The sequence below is a fragment of the Saccopteryx bilineata genome, chromosome 7 (genome assembly GCF_036850765.1).
Source record: "Saccopteryx bilineata isolate mSacBil1 chromosome 7, mSacBil1_pri_phased_curated, whole genome shotgun sequence".
In the NCBI taxonomy this organism is placed as follows: Eukaryota; Metazoa; Chordata; class Mammalia; order Chiroptera; family Emballonuridae; genus Saccopteryx; species Saccopteryx bilineata.
In genome coordinates, this window is record NC_089496.1 from 42,094,762 (window position 1) to 42,112,012 (window position 17,251).

At 41.1% G+C, this 17,251-nt stretch overlaps 1 protein-coding gene across 1 annotated transcript in view; it reads left to right on the forward strand.

Moving 5' to 3' along the window:
- The window catches only part of STK31 (serine/threonine kinase 31), a 99,217-nt gene that overhangs the window by 64,607 nt on the left and 17,359 nt on the right, over positions 1 to 17,251 (forward strand). The window contains exons 14-21 of the mRNA XM_066239300.1: positions 1,047 to 1,178; positions 3,822 to 3,923; positions 6,915 to 6,995; positions 9,304 to 9,429; positions 11,309 to 11,434; positions 12,026 to 12,112; positions 12,721 to 12,870; positions 16,961 to 17,083. Of these exons, the coding sequence (XP_066095397.1) occupies positions 1,047 to 1,178; positions 3,822 to 3,923; positions 6,915 to 6,995; positions 9,304 to 9,429; positions 11,309 to 11,434; positions 12,026 to 12,112; positions 12,721 to 12,870; positions 16,961 to 17,083 (927 nt within the window). The remainder of the gene's footprint in view (positions 1 to 1,046; positions 1,179 to 3,821; positions 3,924 to 6,914; positions 6,996 to 9,303; positions 9,430 to 11,308; positions 11,435 to 12,025; positions 12,113 to 12,720; positions 12,871 to 16,960; positions 17,084 to 17,251) is intronic.

A 17,251-nucleotide genomic window follows, 5' to 3' on the forward strand; every position in this document is an offset into this window, starting at 1 on the left:
GAGAAAGACGGGGGGGGGGGGGGGGGGGGGCGGGGGGGGGTGACTGATTGGCTGAGCAGTCAGAACTCACACACTGATTGGTTAAGTGTACTGTTTTCCATGGGCGTGCTTTGTGGCCCTTCCAAAACAGTTACAGTGGGAGTATCAGAGCACTGATCACAGAGCACCCTAACAAATATAATAATAATGAAAAATTTGAATATTATGAAAATTACCAAAATGTGACAGGAAACATGGAGTGAGCAAATGCTGTTGGAAAAATGGTGCCAGTAGACTTCTGTGACACAGGTTTGCTATAAACTTTCAATTTTTAAAAAACAGAGTAACTGCAAAGTGCAGTACAGCAAAGCACAGCAAAACGAGGTGTGCCTGTATTTCCTTTCTGTGCTGTGACTTGTATGTATGTATGCATATTATTAATATGTGCATTGTATCATTTTGTAAGCTGTAATCGAAAATGTTTTCTTCACTTAATGGTGTATCCTGAACATTGTCCTACATGACAGGTCATTTTGAGTGACTAAAACATCACCCCTCATACACATGTATGCTGGTTAACCTTTTCTCTGTATTAGATGTGAAGACTACATCCAATTATTTTTTACCTTCAGTAATACTGAACATAATCTTTGTACATAATTTTGTATATGTTTCTTCAGCTAGATTCCTAAAAAATATTAATTACTAAATCAAAAGGAATGACATTCTTAAAACTTGATACATAATATTAAACTACTTTTGGGAAAGGTAATTTTAACTTGCATCCTCAATAGAAAATTCAGTTTGCATCCTTTCTAGCCAACTATGCCTTACTGTATGTGTCAGCTTGAGAGATTTTCTTTACCTTTGCTACTTTGATTACTGGAACACATACTCTTTTAAATAGAAATATGGATAGTTAAGAAATCAAGTGGTAGGATTATCTTGTTCAAAGTTGTAAACTTTTTTATTTCAACCCGAATTCAGTAAATACTAGTTGAATCTTAATAAAGAAATAATAAATTGTCAATCAGTGACTATGTTGTCTGTCTCTTTCTCTTACTTAGTTTAAGAAGCAGATTACCAAGTGTTTAAATAAGAGCCCCAGTCTGGATCACTTGCTGTCTGTTAAAAAGACACTGAAAAGTTTAAAAGCTCAACTGAGATGGAAATTGGTTGAAAAGAATAATTTGGAAGAAGTAAGCAAACAGTTCTTACTGAACTTTTTATGTACCTCATTTTACTTGGGCTCTGTTTTATAAAAGTAATGAGTAAATGTACTCTTTAAAATAGAATCATTATTCACATGATGTCTTATATATCTTTTTTCCTCTTGATATATAAATAAAATTATTACATTAATAGTGTAAACATTCTCCCATGTCACTAAATGTTCTTTAAAAACAGTTTACAGCCCTGGCCGGTTGGCTCAGCGGTAGAGCGCCGGCCTGGCGTGCAGGGGACCCGGGTTCGATTCTCGGCCAGGGCACATAGGAGAAGCGCCCATTTGCTTCTCCACCCCCCACCCCCCTCCTTCCTCTCTGTCTCTCTCTTCCCCTCCCGCAGCCAAGGCTCCATTGGAGCAAGGATGGCCCGGGTGCTGGGGATGGCTCCTTGGCCTCTGCCCCAGGCGCTAGAGTGGCTCTGGTTATAGCAGAGCGACGCCCCGGAGGGGCAGAGCATCACCCCCTGGTGGGCAGAGCCTCGCCCCGTGCCGGGTGGATCCCGGTCGGGTGCATGCGGGAGTCTGTCTGACTGTCTCTCCCCGTTTCCAGTTTCAGAAAAATACAAAAAACAAAACAAAAAAACAAAAACAAAAACAAAAACCCAATTTACATGGCTGCCTTTGTTTTTAGTAACAGATATCTTTGAATAATTTGAAAAATTCTTTTGGTTTTTATATAATGTTATATAATGTCTATTATAATAACAAGCCAATGACATGCAAAGTGATGGGGTATTCTCCGAAAGAGAATTTTGTCATAAAGTATTTTTAAAATCTTTTTAATGGCTGGGCATACTATTTCTTGTACATATTTTAAGTTGTTTTTATATGATAATAGAACTAGAAGAATTAGGATATTCTAACCTAGACTAGCCTCCTTCCTTAGGCTTGAAATTTTGTGAATTCTTAGTGTTCCCTTGGTAACTCAATTTCCATACAAAATAGATTTATATTATGTCTTTTTTTTTGTGTGTGTATTTTTCTGAAGTAAGAAGCAGGGAGGCAGACAGACTCCCGCATGCACCCGACTGGGATCCACCCAGCATACCCACCAGGGGGCGATGCTCTGCCCATCTGGGGCATTGCTCCATTGCGGTGGGAGCCATTCTAGCACCTGAGGAGGAGACCATGGAGCCATCCTCAGCGCCCAGTCCAACTTTGCTCCAATGGACCCTTGGCTGCAGGAGGGGAAGAGAGAGACAGAGAGGAAGGAAAGGGGGAAGGGTGGAGAAGAAGATGGGCGCTTCTTCTGTGTGTCCTGACTGGGAATCGAACCCGGGACTTCCACACGCCAGGCTGACGCTCTACCATTGTGCCAACTGACCAGGGCTTATGTCTTAATCCAACTTGAATTTTCTCTGTTTTTCTTTGGAGCACATAAGTAGAACTAATGTGATTTAAGAGTTTTCTAGGCCCTGGCCAGATGGATCAGTGGTAGAGCATCAGCCCAAAGTGTGGATGTCCCAGGTCTGATTCCTGGTCAGGGCACACAGGAGAAGTGCCCATCTGCTCCTCTACCCCCCCTCCTCTTCTCTCTCTCTCTCTCTCTCTCTCTCTCTCTCTCTCTCCCACTCCTATAGCCATGGCTCAAATGGAGTGAATTGGCTCTGGGTGCTGAGGATGGCTCCATGGCCTCGGCCTCAGCGCTGAGAAGAGTTTTGGTTGCTGAGCATAGAGCAACGCCCTAGATGGACAGAGCTTCTCCCCCTAGTGGGCTTGCCAGGTGGATCCTGGTCAGGGTGCATAAGGGAGTCTGACTTGCCTCCTCTCCTCTCACTGAATAAAAGAGAAAAAAAGATTTTTTCCAGTTTCATTGTACTCTGAACTGTGGGGAAAAGTGTTTTACTTTTGGAGAAATATATCTAACTTTGAAAATACGTTACCTTTTAAGGTGGCTTATTATTGGAGTCTTTGTGAGTCCTATGTTGTCTTCTTCTAGTAGACATAGCACACATTTACTCATTTTTTAAAAACCGATCTCATGTAGAAAATAATTCCAGGCAATTTAGTTGTATTCTGCTTCCTGTTTTTTTTTTTTTTTTTTAATTAAAAAGTTGTTTTCTATTGATTTGAGAGAGAGAGGAGTATCAACTCAGTGTTTCACTTAGTTCCATTTAGTTGTGTACTTACTGGTTGCTTTTTCTTTTTTTTTTTTTTGAGAGGCAGGGAGCGAGCAAGAGAGAGACAGGAACATTAGCTGCTCCTGTATGTGCCCTGACTGGGAGTTGAACCTGCAACCTCAGCTGGGAGGGATGATACTTAATCCACTGTGCAGTCCAGCCAGGCTGGTTCCTGTTCTTCACACTTACTTTGTAATGTCAGTTGGTCATTGGTCATCTTTATCATAGAGAAGTTCTACAGCAAATGAAGTGATGAGAAAAATTTATGTAATTTATTTTGTCTTTATTTTTTATAATTTTTTGTAGGTTTTGGAAAGTTAGTATTAGAATAAGCTAATACATATTTATTTAACAAGTGTTAGAGTATTATTTGCTAGGTACAGAAGAATATATAGAAATCAGACAGTTATTTGCTAGGGAAGCTGCATTCATTCTTATTAGGAAGATGTATTTTCAGTCTGACAAGCCTGTAAGGTCTTTTTTTCTTTTGTTTAAAGTCTGATGACTATGATGGATCTGAAATTGAAAAAATAAAACAAGAAATAACTCGGTTGCGTAATAGCGTCTTTCAAGAAATTGATCGTGAGCAGGAGGAATATGTAAGTATTTGATTCTTTGAAGTTTTGAATTAGTTTGTACTAGAAATTGAATTAATATATCCATTTTATGAAGTGGACAAGGATGGAGAATTGGCATAGTTATGTTGGCATAGTAACGTTTATGTGAATTTAGATATCAACTTCTGATGACAACTTAATTCAGAACCATTGTCTCAAATGTGGAACTTACACAATGTTATAAAGAAGAAAAACATCACCATTCCTGCTAAGTGGTGACAGTAGTAATCAGTTAATTTTTTTCTTCTTTTTCTAAGTGAGAGAAGGGGAGACTGACCAGGTGGTGGCACAATGGATAGAGCGTTGGACTAGGATGTGGAGGACCCAGGTTCGAGACCCTGAGGTCGCCAGCTTGAGCGGGAGCTCATCTGGTTTGAGCAAGGCTCACCAGCTTGAGCTCAAGGTCACTGGCGTGAGCAAGGGGTCACTCAGACTGCTCTAGCCCCCCAGTCAAGGCACATATGAGAAAGCAATCAACGAACCACTAAGGAGCTGCAATGAAGAATTGATGTTTCTCATCTCTCTCCCTTCCTGTCTGTCCGTCCTTATCTGTCCCTCTCTCTGACTCCAAAGAAAAAAAAAGAGAGAGAGAAGGGGAGATACAGAGACAGACTCCTGCATGCGCCCAGACTGGGATCCACCTGGCAACCCCCGTCTGGGGCTGTGCTCTCAACAAGAGCTATTTTTAGCACCTGAGGTGGAGGCTCCACAGAGCCATCCTCAGTGCCTGAGCCTATGCATTCAAACCAGTTGAGCTATGGGGAGGGGAAGAGAGAGGGGAGTGAGAGAAGAGGGGAGGAGTGGAGAAGCAATGGTTGCTTCTCTTGTGTGCCCTGACTGGAAGTCAAACCTGAGACAGCCACACATTGGGCCAACGCTCTATCACTGAGCCAAAAGGCCAGGGCTAATTATTTATTTATTTATTTATTTATTTTATTTTATTTTATTTTTCTGAAGCTGGAAACAGGGAGAGACAGACTCCTGCATGTGCCCGACCGGGATCCACCCGGCATGCCCACCAGGGGGCGACGCTCTGCCCACCAGGGGGCGATGCTCTGCCCCTCTGGGGCGTCGCTCTGTCACGACCAGAGCCACTCTAGCGCCTGGGGCAGAGGGCAAGGAGCCATCCCCAGTGCCCGGGCCATCTTTGCTCCAATGGAGCCTCACTGCGGGAGGGGAAGAGAGAGACAGAGAAGAAGGAGAGGGGGAGGGGTGGAAAAGCAGATGGGCGCTTCTCCTGTGTGCCCTGGCCGGGAATCGAACCCGGGACTTCTGCACGCCAGGCCGATGCTCTACCACTGAGCCAACCGGCCAGGACCCCAGGGCATTAATTTTCTTGGTATCTTTTTCCTGCTTATATTTACAAGAATTGAGATTATAGCAGAAACACAACTTGCACAATGCTTATACAGTGTGTCCGTAAAGTCATGGTGCACTTTTGACTGGTCACAGGAAAACAACGAAAGATGATAGAAATGTGAAATCTGCACCAAATAAAAGGAAAACTCTCCCAGTTTCATACCTATTCAGTGCAGTTCGATGTGGGCTCAGAGACAGATTTTTTAGGGCTCCTTAGGTAGCTATCCCGTATAGCCTCTACAGACTCGTCACTGACTGATGGCCTACCAGAACGGGGTTTCTCTACCAAACTGCCAGTTTCCTTCAACTACTTATCCCATTGAGTAATGTTATTCCTATGTGGTGGTGCTTCGTTATAAACACGCCGATATTCACGTTGCTCTTTGGTCACGGATTCGAATTTAGCGGCCACAGAACACACCGAACTTTCCTCTGTACTGTCCACATCTTGACTGGCATGGCTGTGGGCTGCTCCGCTGTATACACGGTGTTACGTCCTCATCTGCACATGCACACATGCTGCCACATCATCCTACTTTTCCTTTTATTTGGTGCAGATTTCACATTTCTATAGTCTTTTGTTGCTTTCTTGTGCACCGGTCAAAAGTGCACCATGACTTTACAGACACACTGTATTTAACAGAAAGCATGCATGTTTTTTTAATTAAAATTCACATGAACATTGTTTTGGCGTGATGCTGCAATGACAGCATTAACAGGGCAGTGTGGGTTAGTTGAAGAATATTAAAAAATTAAGTTACTTGGCTTTGGGGGGAGGTTATATCTTTTAAGTCTTCAATTTACCATAAATTTTTGTGACCTTGGGAGAGTTAGCATATAACCTATTTAAAGTGGAAAGAATATTGTATTTTATGTTTCAGGGATGTTATATATGAAGAAGTTAGGATCAGTGCTTTGAAAAATAAAAATACTGTGAAAATAATAGACATTTTAAGGTTATGTTTCATTTAGAAAACTCATGTACCTGTGTACTTCATTATTTACTTGGAGTAAAATGGCAGTGCCTAGATAAGTGTCTAGAACTTTCATTTAATAAATATGTGATAAATGACTTTTCTAAAGGTCTTCAGTTTTTACATTTGCTTCAAAGTGACTTTTGTAGAGCCACATATTTTTACTCTTAGGGTTTTATGTTTTTTTTTCTCCTAAATGAAACTGTCAATATTTTAAAGGTGTCACTGTGGTGAAATAATGACAATTAGTTTTTGAGAAATAATGACAATTTAGTGATTCAAATAGGTGTATCATCAGACTTTTTCATTTTAGCTTGTGAGTGCAGAGTTTGACACTAGGGAAGATTTGTGCCTACATATATAAACCAAGCCTAAAATTGGTAATTAAGTTTTTCTTCTGTTACTAAGATGATTATTAGGTCTATTAGGTCTAGCATGACTCTTGGTTTCATTTGCTTTTTTTTTTTTTTTTTTTTTTTTTTGGTAGTAGAAGGTAAAATCAGTGATTATGTCGCTTAGGTCATATATTTTTAGATTATACATTTTGTTAGATATATATAATAAGGGAGACACAAGTCTGTTATTTTTTTCCTGAAGACCACATCACAATTGAGTATGTATCTATACTTTTTAAATTTAGGAGAAGCTGAGTTGCTTGGTACAGAAATGGTTCCCTGAGCTGCCTCTACTTTATCCTGAAATAGGATTTCTTAAGTACATGGTAAGCTTTGTTTCCCCTGCGAATTACTCTGCAGAGTGTTGAAAATTGATGATGTTAAAATTGTGTCAGTGTTAAATTTATAACATCATTACTATAAAAACATTTCTTTCTTTTTTTTTTTTTTTTGTATTTTTCCGAAGCCAGAAATGGGGAGGCAGTCAGACTCCCGCATACGCCCGACCGGGATCCACCCGGCATGCCCACCAGGGGGCGATGCTCTGCCCATCTGGGGCGTTGCTCTGTTGCAACTAGAGCCACTCGAGTGCCTGAGGCAGAGGCCACAGAGCCATCCTCAGCGCCCCGGCCAACTTTGCTCCAATGGAGCCTCGGCTGCAGGAGGGGAAGAGAGAGACAGAGAGGAAGGAGAGGGGGAGGAGTGGAGAAGCAGATGGGCGCTTCTCCTGTGTGCCCCGGCCGGGAATCGAACCCGGGACTCCTGCACGCCAGGCTGACGCTCTACCACTGAGCCAACTGGCCAGGGCCTATAAAAACATTTCTGATGAATAGCTTCTGGGTATTATTAGAACTTTTTCTCAAACTGTCTTTAATTCTGGCATAGTGTATTTTAATTTTTATATTAGTTTGAATGATTTTTTCTGTTGTTTTTCTCCCACTCAACAGCTCTTCACTTATTTGCATTACAGGTGTTTTGTTTTTTGAAATGATAAGCAGTTGTAGCTGCTGTTCCAAGAGTTAGAATGAAAGCAGGACACAGCTTGTCATGAGGAATTTATGCAGAATGTACCTTTTAAATTAAAGCAGACTGAAAAAAAATTCTGAAGAAGTTGGTTAAGGTAGAGATGGTGATGTGGGTATAGTTTTCTAGGCCAGCAGGATTCAAAGCCTGGGAATCAGTGTATTAGACAGAAGGACAGTGTGGAGCAGGATTGGTCAGCTCTGGCTCTGAGGGTCGAATCTGTTAGCTCTGTGTTTTATATCACCTGATGGCGATGGGGGACTAGATAACAATGTTTATTCTTTATGATTGACATTAAGTCCATGATAGTAGCTTAAATATGGGACAGAAGTCTTGTGAACTCATAAAAGTGAAGATTAAAGTCCCTTACATTGTTAAAGAAATTACTGTAAAATATTTCCAGACTCGATTTAAAAATAATCTGGGGTTTTCCTTGCAATTTTTTTTTTGTGTGTATTTTTCTGAAGTAAGAAGCGGGAAGGCAGAGAGACAGTCTCCTGCATGTGCCCGACCAGGATCTACCCGGCATGCCCACCAGGGGGTGATGCTATGCCTATCTGGGGTGTTGCTCCTTTGCAACTGGAGCCATTATAGTGCCTGAGAGGGAGGCCATGGAGCCATCCTCAGTGCCCGGGCCAACTTTGCTCCAGTGGAGCCTTGGCTGTGGGAGGGGAAGAGAGAGAGAGGAAGGAGAGGGGGAGGGGTGGAGAAGCAGATGGGCGCTTCTCCTGTGTGCCCTGGCTGGAAATCGAACCTGGGACTTCCACACACTGGGCCAACACTCTATCAACTGAGCCAGCCAGCCAGGGCTCCTTGTAATTGTTTTAACTGTAGCTTAGAGACTATCTTATGTAGGATGGACGTGTGAATATGTAGTGCCTTGTAGGACTTGAAAATTAAATAGGCTAACCTGTTTTATTGTGAAAGATTGTGGACATGTTTAATGATTTTAAGATGCTTAACTGTTACTTAGAAAATCTCTTTGGATTGATTATAGGTTGTAGATTACCTAAATATATTGACAACACTTAGAAAAAGAAACCTCAAAACAATTTTAAAAACTCTGTTACTAAAATTATGCAACTAAACTTAGCTTGATCCAAACTGTTGATAGTCAGGTTTTAGTGCAAAAAATTATTTCTTTTAAAGAGTTGCAGAAATATCTGGTAGAATTAAAATATTTGATAGCAATTTTCATTCTACTACAAACAGTTGCAGAGGTATTAGGATTACTTCATAGTAGTAATAAGTTTGAGACTTCTCGTCCCATCCTGAAACCTTTTTATTATCATTTTAATATTTTTAGGAAACTAGGGAAGTTTCACAGGTCAGTATCAGGGTTCCTTGGAACTCCGTCCGGGTACCCCCAGTCTTCTTCAGAATCTGTTGTAGAACTGGAGCAACAGTTATGTATGATGATAGGACTTTGTGTTGTAGGATTTCAAGGGCCAGTAACTAGAAAAATATGAAACTTTAAATATTTTATTTTATTGATTTCTCCAGTGTGGTTGATGATGTTCAATTCAGCTAAAAGCATGTAACTAATCATGCTGATGATTTCAAAGTGCTGGGATTGTTAGGATTCTTACTGTAACAAACACTTGTGCCTAGGACTCTAGTGGTCTTCTTACCATGAGCTTGGAACGGGACCTTCTTGATGCTGAGCCCATGAAAGAACTTAGCAGCAAGCGTCCTTTGGTATGTTCCGAGGTTAATGGGCAGATAATTCTTTTAAAGGTAAATTTAAGTTCTTCTGATGTATGGGAGATACATAAATATAAAGGGGAGTGTTGGTGTTACTTTTTTTTTTTCTTTTTTTTTTGCATTTTTCTGAAGCTGGAAACAGGGAGAGACAGTCAGACAGACTCCCGCATGTGCCCGACCGGGATCCACCCGGCACGCCCACCAGGGGCGATGCTCTGCCCACCAGGGGGCGATGCTCTGCCCATCCTGGGCGTCGCCATGTTGCCACCATCCTGGGCGTCGCCATGTTGCGACCAGAGCCACTCTAGCGCCTGGGGCAGAGGCCACAGAGCCATCCCCAGCGCCCGGGCCATCTTTGCTCCAATGGAGCCTTGGCTGCGGGAGGGGAAGAGAGAGACAGAGAGGAAGGCGCGGCGGAGGGGTGGAGAAGCAAATGGGCGCTTCTCCTATGTGCCCTGGCCGGGAATCGAACCCGGGTCCTCCGCACGCCAGGCCGACGCTCTACCACTGAGCCAACCGGCCAGGGCCTTGGTGTTACTTTTTAGGAAAGTAAAAACCCACAGTTTGTTTTCTAAATTGTATTAGTTGACTAATTTAATGATTATGCTTCTAGTTTGATTGCCAGAACTAATTTTGAATTTAAAGCTTCCCTAAGTAATATATGTTCCTTAAAGCAGTGGTCCCCAACCTTTTTTGGGCCATGGACCGGTTTAATGTCAGAAAATATTTTCATGGACTGGCCTTTAGGGTGGGACGGATAAATGCACAAAATAAAATTATGTGACCGGCATAAAAACTGGTGTTTTAAAATATAATTGTTGAACTTATGAGACAAGTGTCAAGAGTGAGTATTAGACGGATGTAATAGAGGAGGGAATCTGGTCATTTAAAAAAAATAAAACATCGTTCAGACTTAAATATAAATAAAACGGAAATAATGTAAGTTATTTATTCTTTCTCTGAGGACCGGTACCAAATGGCCCACGGACTGGAACCGGTCTGCGGCCTGGGGGTTGGGGACCACTGCCTTAAAGGATATACTTGTGTTCCTTTTTCAGGTGAACTTATCTTACTACATTCTATCCAATAACCTTTTTTAAAAAATTGATTTTTAGAGAGAAAGAGGGAGAGAGACAGAAACATTGATTTGTTGTCCACTTATTCATGCCATCATTGGTTGATTCTTATATGTGCCCTGACTGGGGATCAGACTTGTTCTAACCAGCTGAGCTCCAGGAGCAGGGCCTATCCAGTATCTTTTATATTTTTCTTTGAAAATTATTTTTTAAGTGAGAGGAGAGGAGATAGACCCCCGCATGTGCCCCGACCAAGATCCACCTAGCAACTCTTGTCTGGGGTCTGGGGTTGATGCTTTAATCAGCTGAGCTATCCTCAGCACCTGGGGCTGATACTAGCCAATCCAGCCACTGGCTGCAAGAGGGGAAAAGAGAGAGAAGGAGGAGAAGCTGGGGAAGAGAAGCAGATGGTTATTTCTCATGTATGCCCTGACCAGGGGTTGAACCCCAGACATCTGCATGCTGGGCCGATGCTCTATCCACTAAGCCAACTGCCCAAGGTCCTTGAAATTTTATCTGTTTTGCCAACTCAGACTTCTATGTTTTTGATTTTTTTCTTTTCATTGATCTGGGAAACTGTTACTCTGATAATAATATAATTAAATTGCCTTAGTGTCTATTGTTATGGAATGTATATTAAGCCCCAGGTAGAATTGGGGTTTTCCTTTCTAAATTATATCATTCAAAGCAGATAGAAAGCATACTTATAAAGTTAAAAAAATAAAATAAGATGTAATTTAACTTATGTAAAAGTCATTATATTTACATTGGAATGATGTATAATTAGAGTGGGATTTACATCTTGGAATTAACCAGTCCCTCCTGTTTGGTACAAGGGCTATTCTGTGGACGTTGATACGGAAGCCAGGGTGATTCAGAGAGCAGCTGCCTATCACAGAGCTTGGAGAGAAGCTAAGGAGCAGTCTGGGTTAATACCGTTGATATTCCTCTTTTTGTGTAAGGTAAGTTCTTATACTGATCTTTTACAGAAGACATTACATTTAAAACAACTTCTAGCTTCAAGTTTTAGAGAGGCAATTCATTCCTTTTTTTTTTTTTTTTTTTTCATTTTTCTGAAGCTGGAAACAGGGAGAGACAGTCAGACAGACTCCCGCATGCGCCCGACCGGGATCCACCCGGCACGCCCACCAGGGGCGACGCTCTGCCCACCAGGGGGCGTTGCTCTGCCCATCCTGGGCGTCGCCATGTTGCGACCAGAGCCACTCTAGCGCCTGGGGCAGAGGCCACAGAGCCATCCCCAGCGCCCGGGCCATCTTTGCTCCAATGGAGCCTTGGCTGCGGGAGGGGAAGAGAGAGACAGAGAGGGAAAGCACGGCGGAGGGGTGGAGAAGCAAATGGGCGCTTCTCCTGTGTGCCCTGGCCGGGAATCGAACCCGGGTCCTCCGCACGCTAGGCCGACGCTCTACCGCTGAGCCAACCGGCCAGGGCTAATTCATTCCTTTTAACATAAAGTTACCGCGTACAATCAGTGCATACTAAAAATATATTGAAGAATTTTTTACTTTGAGTCTCATCTCTGTTTTGCTTCTTAGTCCGATCCTATGGTTTATCTGGTGGTCCCGTACTATCCTAGGGCAAACCTGAGTGCTGTTCAAGCCAGTATGCCTCTAACTTCAGAGGTAAGTATAAAAAACCCCTCATACCGAATGTTTATTGAGGCATACTACATGCTTTATACTATGTAAAACTTTTAACTCTGTCACATCAACCCTGTGATAGGCATTATCCTGTTAAATGCAGGAGAGAAAAATGAGGCTCACAGAGATTAAATGACTTGCACAGGATTTTTTAGCCAGTGGCAGAGTTGGGACTTGGAATTAGGTCCTTTTGGTACCAAAGCTCACTGTAAGTTGCATAGTATAGCACTTGGTATTATAAGTGCGTGAAGCTTTAATTTCTGTTGTAACTTTGAATTACTAATACCAATAAAGGACACCCTGACTTTTCCTACCCAGATGCTGTAAATGGTAATTATTTATAATCTAAGTCTTCTTAGAGACTGATGTCTATAAATCATATATGTATATATATATAAAATATAATATATGATGTCACTAGTTATATAATAAGGGCTTCTGGCCTTTAATTATTTCTCTATGTCGTATTCTTTTTAAATGTTCATTTAGAGGAAGCTTTGCTCACTTTTGGAAAGCCTTTTGATTAGAAAAGGTTCATTTATTAAAACGATTTACCTATTTCCTGACTTTTTTGTATGTACTATCTATAGGAAGCTTTGAAGGTCATGAAAGGTGTTGCCCAGGGCCTGCATACATTGCACAAGGCTGACATAATTCATGGATCACTACACCAGAACAATGTGTTTGTTTTAAACCGCGAACAAGGAATTGTTGGAGATTTTGACTTCACCAAATCTGTGGTAAAATATCATGATTTTACAAATAGGTTCTAGGCTTCATTTAATATTATTAAGCAGTATTTCAGCACTTTTATATGGTACAATAATTTCTTATAAGATCTTTGCCTTCAGTTTAAGGTGTGTCATGCAGTATAAGCAATTTGCTGTTACCAGCTAGGTGCTGGAACACAAGTTTCTAAATTTTTGCATTATATTTTTTAACCATCAGTCGTAGGAGCAAACTGACGTTGTAGTCAGTGGCATTGACAACATTGATGATTATTTTGTCATCATAAGATATATTTAATTGCAAGGAAATACACAGGGAACATGAGGTGGCTATCACCTGCCTCCCCTTTTGTCCAGTGCCCTCCCTCCCAACAGATGAAACACACACACGCGCGCGCGCGCGCACACACACACACACACACACTTTGTTATTTTTTGATTAACGGGCATTTTTAGAAACTTTGGAACCTTGTACGTTTTTTTATTTAGTTTAAGTGCTAGTTTAACTACATTGGTTGTTAATTTGGTGCCATTTTACCTCAGAAGAGGCAGTTTGTAGAAATAGCAAACATCAGACAATGAGCATATTGTGATCTTTTTATTTGTTTTTGGTAGAATGGGCAGTCTTAAAATACACATAAACATGAGGGAGCAATTCTTTTTTTAAGGTAATAGCTTTAGTGAGATATAACTCACATATAATGTGTACAAGTTAGTAGTAGTTTTTAATCTGTTTACAGAGTTGTGCATTGATCTAATCTCAGAACATTTTTATCATCCCTAAAAGAAACCCCATCCCATTTGCAGTCACCCGTATTTCCTCCTCTGCTCCAGACCCTTGGAAACCACTAGTCTCCTTTCTTTCTCGATGGATTTGCCTATTCTGGATATTTGCTATGAATGGAATCAAACAGTATGTGGCCTTTGTGATTGGTTTATTTCACTTAGCATGTTTTCAGGGTTCATCCATGTTGTGGCTTGATTCTAAACATCATTTTTTAAAAAATGGCCAAATATTTCATTGTGTGGATATTTTGTTTTCACATTCATCAGTTGATGGACATTAGAGTGATTTCTGCTTTTTGATTATTATGAATAATGCTACTATGAACATGAGTGTACAAGATTTTTTGTGTGAACATATGTTTTCCTTTCTCTTGGGAGAATTGTTGGGTTATATGGTAACTCTTGTCTTACTTTTCTTTTTTTTTTTTTTTTTTGTATTTTTCTGAAGCTGGAAATGGGGAGGCAGTCAGATTCCCGCATGCGCCCGACTGGGATCCACCGGCACGCCCACCAGGGGCGATGCTCTGCCCATCTGGGGCGTCGCTCTGTCGCGACCAGAATCAATCTAGCGCCTGGGGCAGAGGCCAAGGAGCCATCCCCAGCTCCTGGGCCATCTTTTGCTCCAATGGAGCCTCAGCTGCGGGAGGGGAAGAGAGAGACAGAGAGGAAGGAGAGGGGGAGGGGTGGAGAAGCAGATGGGCGCCTCTCCTGTGTGCCCTGGCCGGGAATCGAACCCGGGACTTCCGCACGCCAGGCTGATGCTCTACCACTGAGCCAACCAGGCAGGTCCTTGTCTTACTTTTCGAGAAGCCAAACAACTATTTTCCAAAGTGGCTATACCATTTTACATTCTCATAGGAGGATGTCAATTTCCCTACATCCTTGCAAATGTTTTATTATTGGACAAGTTCCCTTTTTGATAGTATAAGTTATAACACTTTATCCTTTGGTCATCGGCTTACAGGGCAGTGAGACCTGTATGTATGTAGGCTCGGTGGTGTAGCTCAGAAAGACTTTAAAAATGCAGATGTAAAACTGTAATGAAATATGAAGGATTTAGACAAAGTAGATTTGCTGAAATATTTATTTTATCATATTAATTTTTCTGAAAATTAAGATAATTTTCTAAGAAAAGTAAATTATGAAATTTAAAAAGTTCACAACTCTTAGAGATCCTGATTAGTTTCCCTTTTGAATATGTTATTTGCACAGCTGTAGCTATCATGGCTACTCCAAGAATTATTCTTCCTCTTTTATACTGATATTTTAGCTATATTAGCTCTCAAAACATTGTTTTGATCTTTATTTATAATGAATTTACTCTGAAATATTGATTAAATTCACCTTTTACTTCATCTTTCATACCACCCTCAGATTGAATTATTAAATAGGAAGAGAAATTTGAAGAGTAGTCTGTGGTCAAGATCATTGCTGTTCAGACGTTACAGGGTGTATGAATCCCCTGGGGGTCTTGTTGAAGTGCAGATTTCTGTGCAGCAGTTCTGGAGTGGCGATGGTGCATTTCTGACAGGCTCCCAGGTGATGCTGTAGACCAGGGGTAGTCAACCTTTTTATACCTACCGCCCACTTTTGTATCTCTGTTAGTAGTAATATTTTCTAACCGCCCACCGGTTCCACAGTAATGGTGATTTATAAAGTAGGGAAGTAACTTTACTTTATAAAATTTATAAAGCAGTTACAGCAAGTTAAAGCATATAATAATAATTACAAGTACTTTATATCAGATTTTTGCTAAGTTTTGCAGAATAAATTTTTATAAAACAACTTACTATAGTTAAATCTATCTTTTTATTTATACTTTGGTTTCTCCGCTACTGCCCACAATAAAAGCTGGAATGCCCACTAGTGGGCTGTAGGGACCAGGTTGACTACCACTACTGTAGATACTGGTCTTTGGATCACTCTGAGAAACAAGGATAAAGATAGCGGAGGAAGAAATAACAGTAATATGTGCTAGGTCAGGGGTCCCCAAACTTTTTACACAGGGGGCCAGTTCAGTGTCCCTCAGACCGTCAGAGGGCTGGACTATAAAAAAAACTATGAACAAATCCCTATGTGCAGTGTGCATATCTTATTTTAAAATAAAAAAACAAAACGGGAACAAATACAATATTTAAAATAAAGAACAAGTAAATTTAAATCAACAAACTAACCAGTATTTCAATGGGAACTATGGGCCTGCTTTTGGCTAATGAGATGGTCAATGTCCGGTTCCATATTTGTCACTGCTAGCCGTAACAAGTGATATGACGCGCTTCTGGAGCCGTGACGTGTGCGTCCCGCGTCACTGGAAGTAGTACTGTACATAAGTGCCGCCGCCACGCTTTCTGGCGCCGCCACATCTTGTGCTCCTCTCACTGACCACCAGTGAAAGAGGTGCCCCTTCCGGAAGTGTGGTGGGGGCCGGATAAATGGCCTCAGGGGGCCGCGTGCGGCCCGCGGGCCGTAGTTTGGGGACCCCTGTGCTAGGTGATTATTGTGCTAATTATCTTTAGCCCTACTATAACTCTGAAAGGTAGATATTATTTCTGTTTTAAGAATTAATTTAGGCTCAAAGAGGTTCAAGTCCAAGGTCACACAGCAGATAGAGAATTGCAGCTAAGGTCTCTCAGATTCCAGGGTGTGTTCTTGTCATTAGATAGCCTTTCACATTAGAAATGGTGTCCTTAGAAAATGGTTAGTAGGGAAGGAAAGTACGTTGTAGACTTTTCAGTTTTTTAAAAAGTTACTTAGAATTTTTCAGAATTAGAAAATAGCACTGCCTTTTTACCTTTATGAAACTTATTTTTATTTTATTTTATTATTATTTTTTTAGATTTTATTTATTCATTTTTATTAGAGAGAGAGGGGAGAGAGAGAGAGAGGGAGAGATAGAGAGAGAACAGGGGGAGGAGCAGGAAGCATCAACTCCCATATGTGCCTTGACCAGGCAAGCCCAGGGTTTTGAACTGGTGACCTCAGCATTCCAGGTCTATGCTTTATCCACTGCGCCACCACAGGTCAGGCCATGAAACTTACTTTTAGAAAGTACCAAATATTTAAACAATTAGTGGTTCTTAGTTTTGAATCTACCTGACTCTACTGTGAAATATAACCAAAGTCTCGCTGTTAATTTTGTGAGACAGATTTTAGGAACAGTTAATAATGGCAGAAATTAGGTAAAAATGCTCAGTAGCAAAAGAGAATTCATATAAATTTGTTTTTTTTTGTGTGTGTGTTGATTAAATGTACAGTACTTCACAGAAAGCCACCTCAACTGTGTTGCTTTTAAGTATTTAATTGGTTGCTTTTGTAGAATCAGCGAGCCTCAGTGAACATGAGGATTGGTAACTTGAGTTTGATGTCACCTGAAGTGAAAATGGGAAAACCTGCTTCTCCAAGCTCTGACTTGTATGCTTATGGTTGCATTTTATTGTGGGTATGTTATTTTTTATTGAGATAGGTCAGTCATTTATATGTATTATATATATATTTCTGCTTCTCTCCCCCCTTCCATTCCCCCTTCTCTCCCTCTTCCCCTCCTGCAGCCAGTAGCTCGATTGGTTTGTATGTGGCCCAGGGTACTGAGGATAGCTTGTTTAGTCCA